The 17,858-nt window shown below is 36.6% G+C and overlaps 1 protein-coding gene across 1 annotated transcript; it reads left to right on the top strand.

The window, feature by feature from the left end:
• Positions 1 to 535: 535 nt before the first annotated feature.
• Positions 536 to 17,291, top strand: LOC110900551. Its single transcript, XM_022147437.2, has 5 exons — positions 536 to 637; positions 13,096 to 13,407; positions 14,491 to 15,520; positions 15,603 to 16,043; positions 16,126 to 17,291. Exons 1-5 carry the CDS (start codon positions 536 to 538, stop codon positions 17,289 to 17,291), a joined length of 3,051 nt encoding a protein of 1,016 aa, XP_022003129.2.
• Positions 17,292 to 17,858: the final 567 nt, after the last annotated feature.

The raw sequence follows: 17,858 nt of genomic DNA, 5'->3' as shown, positions 1-17,858 counted from the left end.
AAGATAGACTTACAAAATGTTCTGAAACGACAAAATTTCTTGAAGCCAAGTATGAAGGAAAACAAGTGGTTTTAAATCAATATATTGATGAAGTTGCTGAACTTAAACGAGAATTGGTCGAAAAAGAAAAGAAAATTAATAAATTGCAAAGTTATCATGCCTCTTCATATATTCTCGCATGCATTTTAAACATCACACCAGATGATAATGGTTCTGAAAAGAACAAAACGGGAACTGGTTCAACATATCATCAGGTAACACCACCGTTAGAGAATAATTCTACATTCTATGATGACAAAAAGGTGGCAAAAGCTATAAACATGGTTGACCAATTACCTAAAAACATTGATGTGACTTACTCCAAATCTGATTAAGCTGGTGATTTAGAGGTGTTAAGTAAGGTTGTTGAAAGTGTTTTGAAAGAAGATTCTACCAAAAATGATAGTTCTGAATCACAAGTTCAAGACGAGTAAAGTTTTCATAAAATTATCTGAATAATTCAAAATCTGAGAAAAATTCAAATGATGATCCAATAATGTTGGCATATTATATGGTTGGATCGGAAAAATTGTTCTCAGATGTTGAGTTTCCGATTCAAAATGTGATTGCGGAAAAGGTTGACAAAGTTTTTAAACTGGTAGAAATTGAAAAATCTGAAATTGATAAATTTTCCTAAGTAAAGCGAGCAAGAAAGATTTTAATAACAAACAAAGTTACAAAAAGAAAAACACAAAGGCTGGGCTGGGTTATAAAAAGAAACAAAATCAAAAGAAAAGGGCTGAAAAGTCAAATTTTCAGAAGAAACTGAACTTTGTTTACGGAACAAGTTCAGAAGAAGAGAAAGAAATCCGATTTAGTCGACAGACTAATGACGAATTCTATGCTCAGAAGAAATAACGACAACATGCCAAAGATGTTTCGAAGAAAACATGTTTTAAATGTCAACAAATTGGACATGTTGGTCACAAATGAACAAATCTGAAGCCTGTTGATGTTGAGAAAAATAAAAGAAATCTAAGGTTGTAAAACAGAAGTCACCAAAGTTGAGCCAAAACATATTTGGAAACCAAAGGCTGATATGTCAAAATGTCACACCCCGATATTTCCACGTATTATCGGTGGGCCCGGTGGGGAGTATCGTGACGTAGTTGATATCGTCATAGTCATACAACACAAATTTAAATGCACATCGGAAGCAAAAAGATAGTTTTATTTCAACAGAATAAAATTGTAATATTAAGTATCACAACAGTTGAAACAGATCCACAGGCGGATCAAAATAATGAGAAAACTTTGTTCAACAGACTTTAGGCATCTAAGCTTGCGAGACTTCTATTTGATGCTTAGGAGAGTCCAGCCTATTACGAGTAGTACCTGCACTTAGCCTTTTTGGGAAAATATATCAGTACACTGGTAAATACAATTTAACTTAACTGACTCATTTTGAAATTGTTTAAAATTGATTTGAATGCACCTGGTACAAAACTTTTTATAACTTGGGATAGTTATTTATATATAAATTTGTAAAAGAATTACATGTTTCTAATACGTTCAGTAGCCCGGGTTGAACACCGGGTTAAAGATTAATTGACACACCACATGGTATAGTCCCGCGGCGGGTTATTCCTGAAACCGGCGGTTATACGTTATTATTTATAAATGCACTGACGTGTGTACGCCTACACCCTCGTGCTAAGGTCATGGCCATTTCTTTGAATGATGCCAAGGATATACGGGACATGGTCATTAACCCCCCAAAGGTTTTAAGCAAACAAAAGAATTTAAGCGGGACATCTCAAAAATTTAACCATCATACGATTAAAGATTCAATGCCCGACCAAGCGGTATTTTATATACCGTAACCCAAGCCCGTATAAGGGAAAATAAGTTAAAAGTATTTACCTTTGCAAGTAATAATCACAATAAGAAAGTGCACGTAGCTTTTACCGAGTCTCCTATTCTGGAACGAAGGTTTATAATAACCTATTAGATTCCTAACGGGTCTTTGATTTAGCCTAAGCTTAGACCGGTTAGTTTTTAAAGAAGAATACAGTTCAAACGCATGATTAAGCGAAGACCGGTTTAGAATGTGGTTTTGACCCGACAAGCTTGTATGCTTGTTTAATAAGGGTAACTTAAACACATTCTGAATTTTAAGACAAAAACGATATGGTTTGACCCGTTTCGGCTAATATATGCAAACTAGTTACATAAGCCGATCCGAACGCGAAAAGTGTGTAACGAGTAACCATAAGAGTCATATATAAGTTTCCTAAGTTAATATGCCTTAAATATGTTGTGTCATCAGTAAGATCTTCTATTATGCCCAAAACGATTTTAAACTCAAACTATGCCCCGTAAGGGCATTTTGGTCATTTTAAAGGTTATAAAAGAGTTTAAATAGTAATCTGAGTTACAGGTCTGATTAAATCAGTATATATATTGTTGGTGCATCCGTCTGTCGTCTTTGTCTTGTATCGAGTCTTGTATAGAATTGTTTAGATTAGGGCACGAAATGTTGATTTCCCACGAAATGTTGATTTCCCAAGAAATGGACATGACATTTTCGTGGGGAATTAGAAAATTGTCATTTCATGGGGAATCAGAAAGTTGCACTTTCGTGGGGAATCAGAAACATTATAAATAGGGTAGTGATATTGTCATTTGGTGGGGGAATCAGGATATTGTACCGAGGTGCTGCCAAATTGTCTCCAGCCATTGTATCGTCACGTTAATCAATACACGAGACCGTTAAAGTGTATAACAAGCTGAACGAAGATCAAATCTTTGTATTCCACCTCTGATTTGATATGAGAACTCTTCTGAACGACTCGTTCGGGTCCGAAATCGATCCTACAAGTGGTATCAGAGCTCAGGAGGAAGAGATCTTACCGATTTAGCTTGTTTTCACTGAAAATTCTGACTTCTACTCATTCTTTCACGTTTTTAACCGAAGTTTTCAAAATTGTACGGGATTTTACGGTCCGAATCGGCTGATTTTTTGATATGTTGTGCGAAAACACCTGATCTATAACCCTACCAAGTTTCAGATCCAAATTTCTAGCCGTTTAGGAGAAATCGAAGGTTTTTGGTCCGATATCACGTGACATCAGCCTGATTCCGCTTGAAAAATTGCTGATTCCGCTTGAAATACACCTATTCCGCTCGAAATTGTCCATCTTAGTTCAAGCGAAATCAGATTTCGCTCCAAACTACACCTTATTCCGCTTGAAAATCAAAACTGTTGATTCCGCTCGAAGTTATTGACTGATTTCGCTTGAGCGTTATATTCCGCTTGAAACGCTATTTCATTTGAAAATGTTTCAGAAGTTCACGTGATGTTCTTGATTAGATAAAATCATATTGTGAGGACCAATTAAAATCAATCGGTATTTTAAAGTTGTCAGTCAGTTGATTCCTGTATTGACTGATTAAATTGATTGGCCCAGTTTGTCGGTTCTTATTGAAACATTGCATGTGTTAATTGAATGATTAACGTGCATGTGACTTTGATTTAATCGGCCCAATAATAGTTGAAAAGGAACTGAGCCTTGTCAAATAGAAATAAAAGGAAAAACTACTTGTCGGTTTAGTGGACTTTGAGGTCCAATAGGATCAATTGACAAATTCATATTAGACGGCCACTATTGATCGATCCATGTGCAATTAATAAAATTGTTTGGTTCTAAGCTCACTTTATATCACGGCCCAATCAAGTCTCACTGTTAATTGAAACTTAAAAGTCTTTGTTGAATAGCCAAATACATTTGTTGATATCAAGGACAGCATGTGTGCATGTGATGTTGTCAGCCCATTTATAAACATCATTCGGCCCAATCATATGTTTTACATATTTAAAATTGTCTGACACTTTTTAGGATACATGTGATACATCAGTTAGTGTTAGAGTGTTAATTGATAATATCAATATTGAGTTGAAAATTTAAATTGGTAAGTATTCTTTTCTGTCAACCAGTTATAGCCCAATGAAATTGTGATATACGTGATTCTATGGCCCAATTGTGTTTTTAAAACATTTGTCCACTAATTGAACAGCCCAATCATGTATTTTGCATCGATCTACTAGGTTGTAACGGCCTAATAGAAGCTTAACATTGAAGTAGAAACAAATTGCTCGAAAAAATCTTGTTTGCTCGAATTCAGGTCGTTTGTAATTCATCTCAGATCATACAAGTCAAGTTATTTGAAAGATTATCAAGTTGTTTGAGTGTGATTCTGGTCACACAAAATTTAAGTCGTGTGAATTACCAGTATCAGTTTGTTTGAAGTCGTGTAAAATCATTTTAAAGGGTCAAATTTATTTGAAAAGGTTCCAGGTCATTTGAAACGTGTCAGTTTTACTTGAAAATCATCTCAGTTTGTTTGAAGATATGTTTTTGGTAACTTTTAAATCCAAAACATGGGTTCTGAATTTTATATTGCACTGAACAAGTTTGATTGTTTTACAGGAATCAAAGGAGAGTCTACAAAAGATTTGATCGAGAGGTATGCTAAGTTGTATAGAGAGATGAGAAATTTGAAAATTAACAAAATGAATGAGGAGTGGCTTGATAAGTTGGCGAATGCTTTACCAATTGATGTGTGGGGAACGTATTTGTTAGCTTGGAAGAAGAGCGGAGAATATTGTAGTTTCAATTTGAGCGATTTCATCAAGAAGATTCAAGCTCAAGAACTTGAGTTCCAAAAGATTAGAAAATTGAAGTCTGATTCAAGAGAGAAGAGTAAAGCAGCAACTAATGAAGTAACAGTCAAATCTAAGGAAATTGTTCAAGAGGTAGAGGAGCAAGTTAAAGAAATTTCAGCTATCAAGGTTGAGAAGAAAGCTGTAAAGATGACCGAGAAGTGCTCAAAATGTGATAAATTTGAATAAGACAATGTCAAACTCTTGAAGGATGTGGAGAGTTTGACATTGGAAATCAAAATTTTGAAAGAAAACGAAAAAGTTTTTAAAGATAAAATAAAATCTTCAGAAAACAAAGATCTTTGGATAAAATTGGAAAACAAAATCTGAAACAAAATGAAGAAAAATTTCAAGAACATATAAAAGTTTTAGAAAATGAAAAATCTGTTCTTGAAAAGAATATAGTGGAAAATGAAAATGCAATTACTTCTCAGCTTGAAAAAATCTCTCAGCTTGAAAATGAAGCTAAGAGTGCAAGAAATAAAATTGCTGAGTTTGAGAAGAAATTGAAAGGTTTTGTGACCTCTTCAGCAATGATTGATCAACTCTGTCTAATACCGATCAATGCTATTACAATAAGTGACAATGTCTCAAATTTTGACAAAGTCAAAATTGAAGATTGTGTTGATAAATTTGATGATGAGAAAGAAAAAGAAGAAAAAAGAAAAATATTTTTGGAATTAAAAGAAAAATTTAAAAATACTGTTTTGCAATCTACTGAAATAGGTGAATGCTCAAAGCAAAAACCTGTTAAGAAGAGTGTAGAACAGAAACAAAAAGTTAAAAATTTGAAAAATTTTAAAAATGAAAATAAAAGCTCATCAATTCAGTCATCCAATCATTATGCAAAATCACAAAAATCTGAAAACAGAAACTCAAAAAAGTTGGTAATAAGTGGTGCAGGTCGGACCACAGTGCTCAAAAGCCAAATCCAGCAAACAAGAGAAGAAAGGAGTATCACCAAGCCAAACAGTGCTTTGATCTGAACGTTTGGCCTGAAAATGGTGATTGGTATGATAACAGAGTGTGTTACCGATGCGGTTATCAAGGACACATTGTTGTTAACTGCCAGGGTTGGAGTTATGAGACGAGGAGATGCTTTAACTGCAACATCATAGGTCACATTGCCAGAGACTGCCCAAGGAGATCAAATGACAGATTGAGGGCTAATTCTCAAAAATTGGCAAAGAAACCAGTCAATGTCAAGCCCAAAGAACAGAAGGTTCAAGAACCTAAAGTTCAAGAAAAGAAAGTGAAGCTTTCTCATGGGCAGAAAGACAGACTGAGGAAAAAGAGGAAGAAGGCGAGAGAGTATCTGGAGAAGATTTTGTCCTCGGATACAACAAGAAAATCAGAGAAGAGTTCTGATAAATCATCTTGCTCTCCAAAGAATGCAAAGTCTAGCAAGACGAATTCATCAGATACAAATCTGAGGACAGAATGGAGTGTGAAGAAAAGAAAGTTCCTGGTGATGAATTTGTTTCTTCTGAAACAAAAGAGCCAGTTGTTGGCAATGATCTTGACTCATCAAAGTCAGACAAGCCACATTCAGGCAATGAATCTGGTGTGGTAAAGCCAGAAGAGCCATGTGTTGAGGTAAAAGTTGAGAATTCTGATTTAACAATGAATGATGAAAATTTTCCATCATTGTCAAAAGGAATTTCAAAAGCACCCAAGGACTGTCAGGCTTGAGTGAAACTGTTTAAATGAAAAACCTGATGTGACAACCCTCACAATTACAGGTACTGTACAAATTAATTAACTCTAATTATGTGCTTAATGACTGTGCTTGATTACATCTAACGCTTTAAACTGCTTACTGATTTATGTTATATACATACATGTGCATTCTTTACATACAGTCACTTCAATTATTTCATACAGACTCTTAGTGACAAACCTGATGCACAAAGCACAGTTAGTACAGTGAGCGAATAACTCAAATACATGCTGACAATGTCAGCACTTAGACATATACTATTTTTAGGCCAGTATGGGCCAGGGATAAAACACTACACCAGTATGGAGTGTAGGGAGGCGAGGACTATAAGACTATGTCACTAGGTGATAGTTTGAGTGCCGGAAAGTGCCTAAAACGCAATTTAATTACAGAATTCCGCATTTTTAGTAACAATTCAACTTTTAACACACTCATATTATACAGAGTATTGACTAAATGGTCCTGGACACTTTGCTAAGTGTTGGAATTAATTTCGTTACAAAAAGATGCTCAAAGGACGCTATACGGGACAATTAAACGCTTTAACGGAACGATACGAAACCGAACAACCAGACATTACCCGAGACACGAGAATATTTTCAGAAATATTATTTTATCATTTTTAATTATTTATGGTCACAAAAATCCCCATACACCATGTAAACATGACATACACCCACTATACTTGGAAATACCCTTAACCTTCTAACTTAATACCTATTAATTAACAAAAATTTACACTTTACCCCCCCCCCAACCGATTTTCTGCCTTGATTAGTGAAAATATTTTGTTTAGATTATGTAAAAAGAGAATCTTGGTTCTATTGGCCAAAATTATTGGTATGATTTCCCTATGAGCTAGTTGTGCACATTTCCAAGAATTTCCATCACTACAAAGATTACAACCAATCTCCTCCCTCCTCTCTCTAAATTTCGGCTCATATACCCCCCCCCCCTCTCTCTCCATAACCGAATTCACCACCACTCATCACCATCTCCATTTTCTTCTCCAAAAGCTCTCATTCAAAGATTGAGGATTCATCCCTAGAAGTGCAAGATTGAAGGTGTTCAAGGAAGCTTGATTCAAGTTTTGTCACCAACATTTCACCATCATCTCATCCTAAGATTACTACCCTAGCCTTGTGCTAGTAGTAAGTCTCTTCACACTCTTGTTCCACCTTGATTCTTGTTATGAATTGTTGAATGTTCATTACACACAAAAGCTTAAACACTAAAATGTGAACTTAAATTTCTGCCTAAAAACCATATATAAAAAGGTTGTGTGAGGTTGAAATCTGAATGGTTTAGGGTTGGTTAAAGCATGATTGAAGTTTTAACATTTGTTCATCAATAAACCATGGTTAGGATCTTGTTTACGCGTTTTTAGTCACTTCTACAATGTAAACAGCTTGCTGAGTTGGATTTCCAGCCAACTTCAACAGGCTGTAACTGGACCATTTTGAATCGAAAAACTGATTTTATGAAGCCTAAAATGAGTATTTTGGAATAACTAAATAAATGGCACAAGAATCGTAATTTTTCGAGACCGTTTACTATTTTTAGAAGACTATTTTTGGACAGCAGCTCAAGCTGCATTTTTACTGCAGAAAAAGTGTGTTGTTTTCGAAGTCATAACCTGAAACCTGTGTGAAACCGACTCATGGAATTTTTACAGTAGACGGACACCATTGTCAGGACGACCCTCCAACTGGAATTTCGTCAAACGGACTTACGGTTAATTTTTAGTGAATATTTCCGTAAACTGCAATCAGAAAGTAACAAATCTGATTGCAGTCGAGAAAATGATTTTTTATAAAATATGGGTAACGAACTGGACTTTGATATTTTTACATAATATATTTTGGAACATATGTGACATTCTGTAAAAATTTTGTAATTTTTGGAAGAGGATAACTATTTTATAAAAATCCTCGAAAACAGTCCGGTTTCGAGTAATAAAGCTGAAATGAAGTATGTAATGTTTTGTATGTCGATATGTCTGGTTGGTTATTGGAAATGAACTATTGGATATATGTAAAAGAAAATGATATGCTAATTAAGCATGGTCACCCCTATTTACAAAGGAGACTCTGACGAAATTTTCCGAAAATCCTAACACTTAATAAATATTTGTGAGACGGGTGTTTACTAGTATACTTTAGATTTTGTTTTCAAAAATAAAACTCGTCATAATATTTATCACAAAATACGAAGTATCGGGGGTTGGTTTCATACACGAACATGGTTAAATATATATAATCTCTAAACGGGACTTAACAATATATTTTCGACATCCCATTCTTGGGAAGGAAACGCATATATAAGATACTTTAGAAGTATTGATACTAGGATATGGAATGAACAAATATTCCAACACGACATACGATTAAGTTGAAATACTAATTATTTTGACAAATAATTATCACTCGAAATGATATAAGAAACGTAACTCAAAAACATAAATACTGAGGCAAGGCACGGCCCGTTCGTCTAATAGACCATAGTACATTGTAGGGAGTCGTGTTTGCTGAGGAGACTTGAGTTACAAGCACAGAAGACGCAATACAGTGAGTTCATGTCCCCTTTTTTTTTAGTTTTACATCTCGTGGGTGAAATACATGTTACAGACATTCACAGACATCACTGACATTTATTTACATGGTATGGTTAGTTTAAGGAGGGTTTTTATTACGCGAACATGTGAGTGGTGGGCATGACACTTAAGGCCATTAATCCCCGTGGTAGGACCGAGGGACATTAGTGATAGATCTATTTGGGTGTAGCGAGCCCCACTCCTGAGTCCGCAGAGTGGACCATGAGATGACTAAGTGCCCGACGCACAAATCCGCTAGGTTTGAGTCTTCCTGCATCACTTCACACTTATCATTGGCTTTGCAACCCAATGGTGGTCTCTTTTTCCTTAATTGCTACATACCAGGGTTTTTCATACATACAGACATTTTTACAAACGTTTATACATACTCACTTACACATGAACTCGCTCAACTTTTGTTGATTTTTCAAACTACATGTATTTCAGGGAATTGGTAAATGGATCTGGCGGGCATTGGAGTTTTTAAGCTGCGTTGTGAATAAAGATGTCATCCAAGTCATTAGGGCTTAGGAGGCGTATCTTAATCCTGGACGAGATACGTGGTCCTAAACTCGGGGTTGTTTTAAAAATCTTTTGTAGAGTCTTTTTGAACTCCTTAAAACATGTTATGGTTGGTAACTTGAAATTGGTCTCGTCACTTCAGACAATTATGTTGTACTACTTTTAAACTTAAATTAATGGATGTACATCTACTGGTTTTATCATATAGTTTTTTTATGATCATATGAAATGGTATTAAGAAGTCACACCAATAATCACGCTTCCGCAAAAATCAGGGTGTGACAGCTTGGTATCAGAGCCTCGATCATAGCGAACTAGGATTCTTTCTCGAGTCTAGACTATGATCACTAGGGCTCTCACGAAACGTTTTCAAACACTTTTTACATTGCATACACTAAAAGTCCAGATCCAGGGAACAAACATTTTTACAAACAAAAGGCGCAAATACACGTTCCAAAATATATGTTTATAATTCAGCCTTAGAGGCTGAGGGAGGTTCAGTCTTAGAGACTGAGGGATTCAATCTTAGAGATTGAGGGAGGTTCAGCCTTAGAGGCTGGGGAGGTTCAGTCTTAGAGACTGAGGTTCAATCTGAGAAATTAGGGAGGTTCAGCCTTAGAGGCTGGGGAAAATTTTAGTCTTAGAGACTGGGAGGTTTGGTCTTAGAGACCAGGGATTTAGTCTTAGATACTGGGCGGTTTGGTCTTAGAGACCAGGGATTTAGTCTTAGAGACTGGGGAAGTTGGTCTTAGAGACCAGGGAATTGGTCTTAGAGACAAGGGAGTTAGTCTGAGAGACTAGGGAGTTCAGTCTGAGAGACTGAGTGGGATAGTCTAGGGAAGACTAGGATGATTACTTGCTTACATTGTTATCACATACATGCTTAATTGCTGATTATTGATAAACGTGCATATGTGGAAACTGTTTGCATACGCTAACTGATAGTAATTACTATGGAAATACATACTATGACTACCATGTACCGATACACATGTCGCCTTGATCAAAAAGTCAGGGTGTGACAGCTTGGTATCAGAGCCGAACGAACTAACCCACAAGAGTCAGTAACTCTTGCTGAGAATTAACAAATTTCTTACTTAACTAACTGTGAGGATCCAACTACTATTACGCGACTGATTGATGATCGAGTGTCGTTAGCGATGAATTCAGGAAGAAAGCATACCGGGGGAAATTGTGGGATAATAACTTGTTTTTAAACATACACAAAGATGGTGTTTCCTACACAATGCACAAAACCAAGTTACATAGAATACGAAACCTTGAGGGTCTAGAAAACATATGCTTAGGACCCTTAGAAACCCAGGTCCAAACTTGTAAAGGTTGTTAATTAGACACCATATCTGTTAACTCAATCTAACACATTAACCTGTCATATATGCCATTTCAGTTAGCAAAACAGAAAGTACTCGGAATTCTTTCGTTAAAATCTTCACTTTTGCTTCTAGCCGAGTAGATGTTTGCATCTCTACTCCCCTTAAAGTAGTTGCATCACGTTGATTTTCTTCGTTGAGAGCGAACACTCTTTTGCTTCGAATATTTGGTCGTTTCTCCATTTTAGCAAACACTCATTGTGTTATTACTTGAAAACTCACATATTACGCATGCACCTTTTGCTACGCGTGCGGTTTCATTTCAAGCGCTTCATTGAAGTTCGAATATTATGTTGCTAAACCTAATCACAGGGTTGTGATTCAAATGGCTTACATTATTGTTATTTTTGACTCTTTTGTTACCAAGTTAACACACTTTCTTGAAATTGCTTTCGTTCAAGTTACGTTCATAATTCATCGTTGTTACCATGCTGAGATTTCCCTTATTAATACATACGTTTATTGTCGGATTACGCCAGAACCAAGTTCAATTGTTTGAACTTATCCATTTCACACGTTTGATTTGAGACGCAATATGATGTATTGGGAGCATCATATTCAAATATTCTTGCAAAAGCTATTTCATTACGAGTCGTAGTAGATTCGGTTGGTCTACGACTCCACTAAATCGTTTGATTAGTTTCAATACCTTGCGGTGATATCTTCACAAAATTGAGCTTGCGCTAAGTTGGATACTCACTTCATACACGGATTTAACTTATTTGCTCTAAATCCGCCTCGTTTATCACAATTAAAGCAGTCTCAACACGATTGTGTGTTAAGGCAATGGTACATAGATTCATTTCATAAGCCCAATGTACCTTCTGACGATACTTTCATTGTCAATCGAATACCTTGCGATACTTAATACTTTTCACCTTCGATCAAAAAGATTGGCTCTTGATATTTCATATTCAACTGGAAACTTTACAACATTGCGTAAATCAAATCTTCAGATTGTCTCGGTCCACGTTTACTTGATTTCAGGCACGGTGAACTCGTCCAGTTACTATTATTGAATCTCGTCATTACGACACCCTGCGGTGTCATTATCTTGTGCTAATCATGGTCAACTGTTTCACCCAAAACTACATATACTTTGGTTGACTTGTCATTTAAACATTTCTGATGCAACTACGAAACAATACCGCGATACACCAAATTCGCTTGTATTCCATTCGGTGTACCTACGAAACTTAAGAGTGCCAACACACTAAACCTTTCCATTCATTTAGTCGGGAGATTTACAGATCACTTTACTACTACTTTTGGGTTATTGATTTTGAGTTCATATAGCTGATGCTACGGTTGTGAAAACTCGTTGGCATATTGTGGCCGACTATCTAAGTATCCTAATGGACAAGACTCCTCTTTTGTGAAACCCCTGTAACTGGATTACACTAGACTACACGTCAATACGACTTATGTCTTTGACATTAAATGCTAAGGCTCTCACTATCTGCACACCAAGTCAGGCTATCTGCACAATTAGGGTTTGCATACGCTGCGTATTGGTCAATACGCAGCGTATAGGGTTTTCTGAATACGCTGCGTATTGGTCAATACGCAGCGTATATAAGTGGTAGGTGCACGACCAGACAGTCAAACCTAGTACCATGTCAAATCAGTCTTACATAGGGTGCGTATTGATCAATACGCACCGTATTGATAGACTGATTTGACCTGATACGATGTTGTCCAGGGCACGTGAATAAAGTAATACGGTGAGTAGGGATCAATACGCTGCGTATTGACATGCCAGATGAAAGTCTATTTATCCCTCCATTCATATCTGTTACCCATCACCCGACATATACTTTGCTTTCCTTTTCATCTTCTTCTTCAGTAAATTGTTAGTTTTTGGTTCAACCTTGTTAAAATGTCATCATTTTGGAAGGATAATTATTTCGGTAATCGTTATTCTAACGACACATGGGGATCAAATGCTGCCAATGAGGAGGAGGAGGTTGTGTCTGGAGTCCCTGTTAATCAAGAAACACAGTTGCCAGACTTGAACAAGACTCCCACTCCACCTGTTGATGAACCAAATTACCCGGCGCATCAAGTGTGTCCAGATTACGGATACGGGTATGAATCTCCGTACGTGCAACAAAGTGGATACGGTGTTGAGAATGCACCTGTTGATGAACCATATTACCCGTCGCAGCAATCGTATCCGGGTTATGGGGTATACGGGGATGAAGGTGGATACGGAAGTTACAGTGGATACGGTGGTGATGGTGGATACGGGGGTGAAGGTGGTTACAGTGGATATGGGGGCTACGGTGGATACGATAGATATGGGGGTGACGGTGGTTACAGTGGATACGGGGGTGAAGGTGGTTACAGTGTATACGATAGATCTAGGGATGAAGTTGGATACGGTGGATACGAAGAACATGGTGGATATGGTTATGAGTCCCGTAACACATCACTTTATGAACCATCTACCCCGGGCAATCCATTTCAAGTAAATGAGGTATCACATTAAAATAATTATTGTTATTATTATTATAATTATAATTGTTATTATTATTATTATTATTATTGTTAAAAATAATATAATTATAATAATTATTATTATTGTTATTATTGTTAAAATACTTTAATTATAATTATAATTGTAATTATTATTATTATTATTATTATTATTATTATTATTATTATTATTATTATTATTATTATTATTATTATTATTATTATTGTTGTTGTTGTTGTTAAAAATATTATAATTATAATTATTATTATTATTAAAAATTGTATTCTTTTTATAATAATAATCTAGTTAGTCTAATTAACAAAATGGTTAGTTTAAACCTAACTTAGTTAGTTAAATCATAGTTATATCCTAACTAGGTTAGCATTTAATACAAGGGACCACTAACTGAGTTAGAGAACTCAGTTAGTCCAGTTAAGTGCCAAAAACAATAAAAAGTCCCTGAAGTTTCAAATTTTACGAAAATAGTCCCTGAAATTTCAAAAAATTGACAAAACAGTCCCTAAAGTTTTGAAAATTGACAAAAATGGTCCCTGAAGTTTCGAAAATTGACAAAAATGGTCCCTGAACTTTCGAAAATTGACAAAAATGGTCCCTGAACTTTCGAAAATTGCAAAAATGGTCCCTGAACTTTTGAAAATTGATAAAAATGGTCCCTGAACTTTCGAAAATTGACAAAAATGGTCCCTGAAGTTTCAAAAATTGACAAAAATAGTCCCTGAAGTTTCAAAAATTGACACAAATGGTCCCTATACTGTTCAGTTAAGTATGCTAACTGAGTTAGTGTTTAAAGATGAAATCTTTATATGAAAGTTAACCTTGTTAAATCATTCTGTTAAAATAGTTTCAATAATAACCATATTAGTACCTGAAGTATGAGTTTCGATTATATTATTATTATTATTATTATTATTATTATTATTATTATTATTATTATTATTATTATTATTATTATTGTTATTATTATTATTAATGTCTTTTTGACACAAATGGTCCCTGAAGTTTCGATTATATTATTATTAACGTAACTTTTTTTAGCGTTTCATGTCTCTAACTGATTTGAAGAATTGGGTACAAGAAACGGGAAAGGATAATGGTTACGTAATTGTTACCCGCCGATCAAAAAATATTGGTGGTACTACTGGGATGGTATGGCTTGTGTGCGACCGTAGTGGTGAACACCGTAGTAAAGCAACAGTTAGGAAAGCTGGTAGCAAAAAAATCGGCTGCCCATTTTCATTACTCGCCATCCGGGACGTGACGAACGACACGTGGGAGTTAAAAGTGGACTGTGCGAACCATAACCACGAACCTACGACGAGTCTGTTGGGCCACGCTTTTGTGCGAAGATTTACTAAAGCCGAATACAAGCTAGTGGAGCAGCTAACTGCTCAAAACATGGAGCCACGTATCATATTTCAAACCCTAAGAAAGCAGTTCCCCGACAGCCTGCACGTTCAGAAAGACGTGCAAAATGCGGTACAAAAAATTAGAGCGACAATAATGGACGGAAAGAATCCTATTCAGGCACTGGAAAGCCTGCTGCATGACCGCCGATTCATTTACGACACCCGACAAGATCCCAAAACAGATGTCGTAACAGAGATTTTCTTTGTTCATCCTTATTCAATCACTATGTGGCGTGCATTCCCGCACGTGATGTTGATCGACGTGACCTACAAAACAAACCTCTACAACATGCCATTTGTCCAGGTTGTGGGTATGACGTCGACTGGGAAGTCTTTTTGTATCGCACATGCCGTTATTTGTAAAGAACGAAGGGGTAACTACGTGTGGGTGCTTGAGCGGATCAAGTCAATATTGCATGAATGTATGATGCCGCGTGTGATAGTCACGGATAGGGAGCTTGCCCTAATAAACGCGTGTTCTAAAGTATTCCCGAACGCAAAAAGGCTTCTATGCCACTTTCACATCCAACAAAATATAGCTAGAAAGTGCAAGTCAGGGTTCGATAAAGAAGATTGGGGGAAATTTATGTCGTACTGGCGGACATTGTGCGAATCTTCATCAGAGCCCATGTACAAGTACAACTTGGAGAAAATGTATAACCGACTCGTGGTTGCCAACCGAGAAAGTAAGTGTTCCTTCAACAAACGACTCACCCAATCTATTATATTTCACACACGCTTTTACATTTCATTATTTTATTTTTACAGGTGTCTATGATTACGTCTACGAAAACTGGCTCAAAGACTATAAAGAAATGTTCGTTTATGCGTGGACCGATAAGTGTCGCAACTTTGGTCAGCGCACCACCAACAGAGTTGAGAGCCAGCACGCAAATTTAAAAAGATACATTACGCGCGGGAGTTCATTGGAGCGAATAGCAAGATGCATCATTGATATAGTTGAAACTCAGTACGATGAAATACAAAAAAGTTTCACTGAGAGCATCGAAAAAACGATGAACCACCACAGACACCGAATGTTGGACAACCTACGTGGAAAGGTTTCCCATGAAGCACTTGATTTGCTGGAAAAAGAGCTACTGAGGAAGATGGATGTGTTGCGGAAACTTAACGCATCATGTGGTTGCCATATGTGGCTTAGCAAAGGATTGCCGTGTGCTTGTAGGCTGGAAAACTACACACGTATAGGTAAAAAATATTAAAACCACAAACCTTTTGTTATTTTGTACGATTTAGCTGTTTCTCACACCGTATTAACTTAACTGTGCAGGGCGTATAATACAACTCGACGAGATAGATGTATTCTGGCGTAAGCTTGACTTGCTCCCTTGTAAACTGGTAGACGAGGAGGTCGATATTGTAGCAGAGCTCAATAATGTGCGGCAACATTTAGAGGCGCAGTCCCCCGTTCAGCAAAAGAGTATGCTTTCAAAGATAAAAGCGGTTTTCACCCCGAAATCGTCAACCAAGAAACCACCGATCGTCCAGCAAAACACTCGCGGTCGGCCTACATCAAAGAAAGTACAAGAAAGGCTAGATGAAGCTGCGAGGTTAGACCAAGCTGCGAGATACAGCTCCTATGGCGAGGACAGCAACGTAATTACCGCTTCCCCCAAGCATAGGTACGATTTACCCCGACACAGCTCATACGTACCGTCAGAGGGCTCTCGTGGAACTGGTTCGTTTGTGAAGTCTGAAAAACCTAAAATGCAACCAAACAGTTCAACAAGTTCTAAAAAGAAGGAGACGAGGGATGATAAGGTTTTTCCATTAATAAAGGGGGACGAGCACTTGTTATGCATTAAGAGGTTTAAGAATCAAATTCCATCAGAGTTTCGCTCTTACATATCGCGTATACAAGATGTGACCCCAGACGGTCATTGTGGGTACAGGTCTGTGGCTGTCGGGTTAGGTTTTACAGAACACGCATGGCCCAATATTCGAAGAGATTTACTACTGGAGATTGACCATAACAAACCGCGTTGGAAGCATGTATTCGAAACATATAACGAAGGAGACTTTAAACGAATACGTAAGAGCATCGAATGGCATTCAGTGAAAGGGTGCGATGAAAGTCACTGGATGGAAATGCCCCAGGTAGGGCTTCTCATAGCGCAAAGGTATAATATTGTCCTCCACGTGCTAAGCATTGAATGGAGCTCTACCATCTTCCCGTTAACGGATGCCCCACTAGATCCACGACCTCAAGCGATAACGCTTATACATGTTCACGGGGGACACTTCATACATGCTAAGTTGGAAGGAGACTACCCCATGCCTTTAGTGAACCCGCTGTGGTCGGCACATCGATCAATAGCTGCGAAACGGTGGGAAGAAATGTATACACCGCGGTTAGAGCACTACTACGAGTTAATGCATCCTAAATCAGACCGAGACAAAGACAGAGAACCGAGTTTAAATGTTATCGAAGATTAAGCGGAAACTTGTATTTTTGTAAATTGTAGAAATTTTTTAATTTATAAAGTTTTTATCATTTTTAATTTTTATAATTCAAATAATATCATTTTTAATTCATTTATAATTTATAATTTATAATTTATAATTTATAATTTATAATTTATAATTTATAATTTATAATTTATAATTCAAATTTTTATAAACATAATTTTTGGATTATTTTTAGTTTCTCTAAATACAAACCAAGAAAAAAAAAAGGTCTTATAAGGTGCGTAGGGATCCCTACGCATCGTATGTTAACCAAATGACAATAAAGCCCCTCTTTTGGCTTCCTTTAGCCTCAGAACAAGGGTAAAAAGGTAAAATGAGACAAAACAAGGCAGCGTATTGATCAATACGCATCGTATGTCAAAGGCGGACAATTTTCCCCCCAAATTGAAGTTTGAAAATATAAATATGTTAAATTACGATTTTGCCCTTCTGTTAGGGCTATACGGGGCGAAATATAAGGGCAAAAAGGTCATTTTCGGACCTTTATATACGCTTCGTATGGATCTCTACGATGCGTATATAATTGTCATTATA

Source organism: Helianthus annuus, chromosome 13 (assembly GCF_002127325.2).
Source record: "Helianthus annuus cultivar XRQ/B chromosome 13, HanXRQr2.0-SUNRISE, whole genome shotgun sequence".
NCBI lineage: Eukaryota > Viridiplantae > Streptophyta > Magnoliopsida > Asterales > Asteraceae > Helianthus > Helianthus annuus.
The sequence above is the reverse complement of the archived record's forward strand: the minus strand, read 5'-3'. Positions and strand labels throughout refer to the sequence as shown.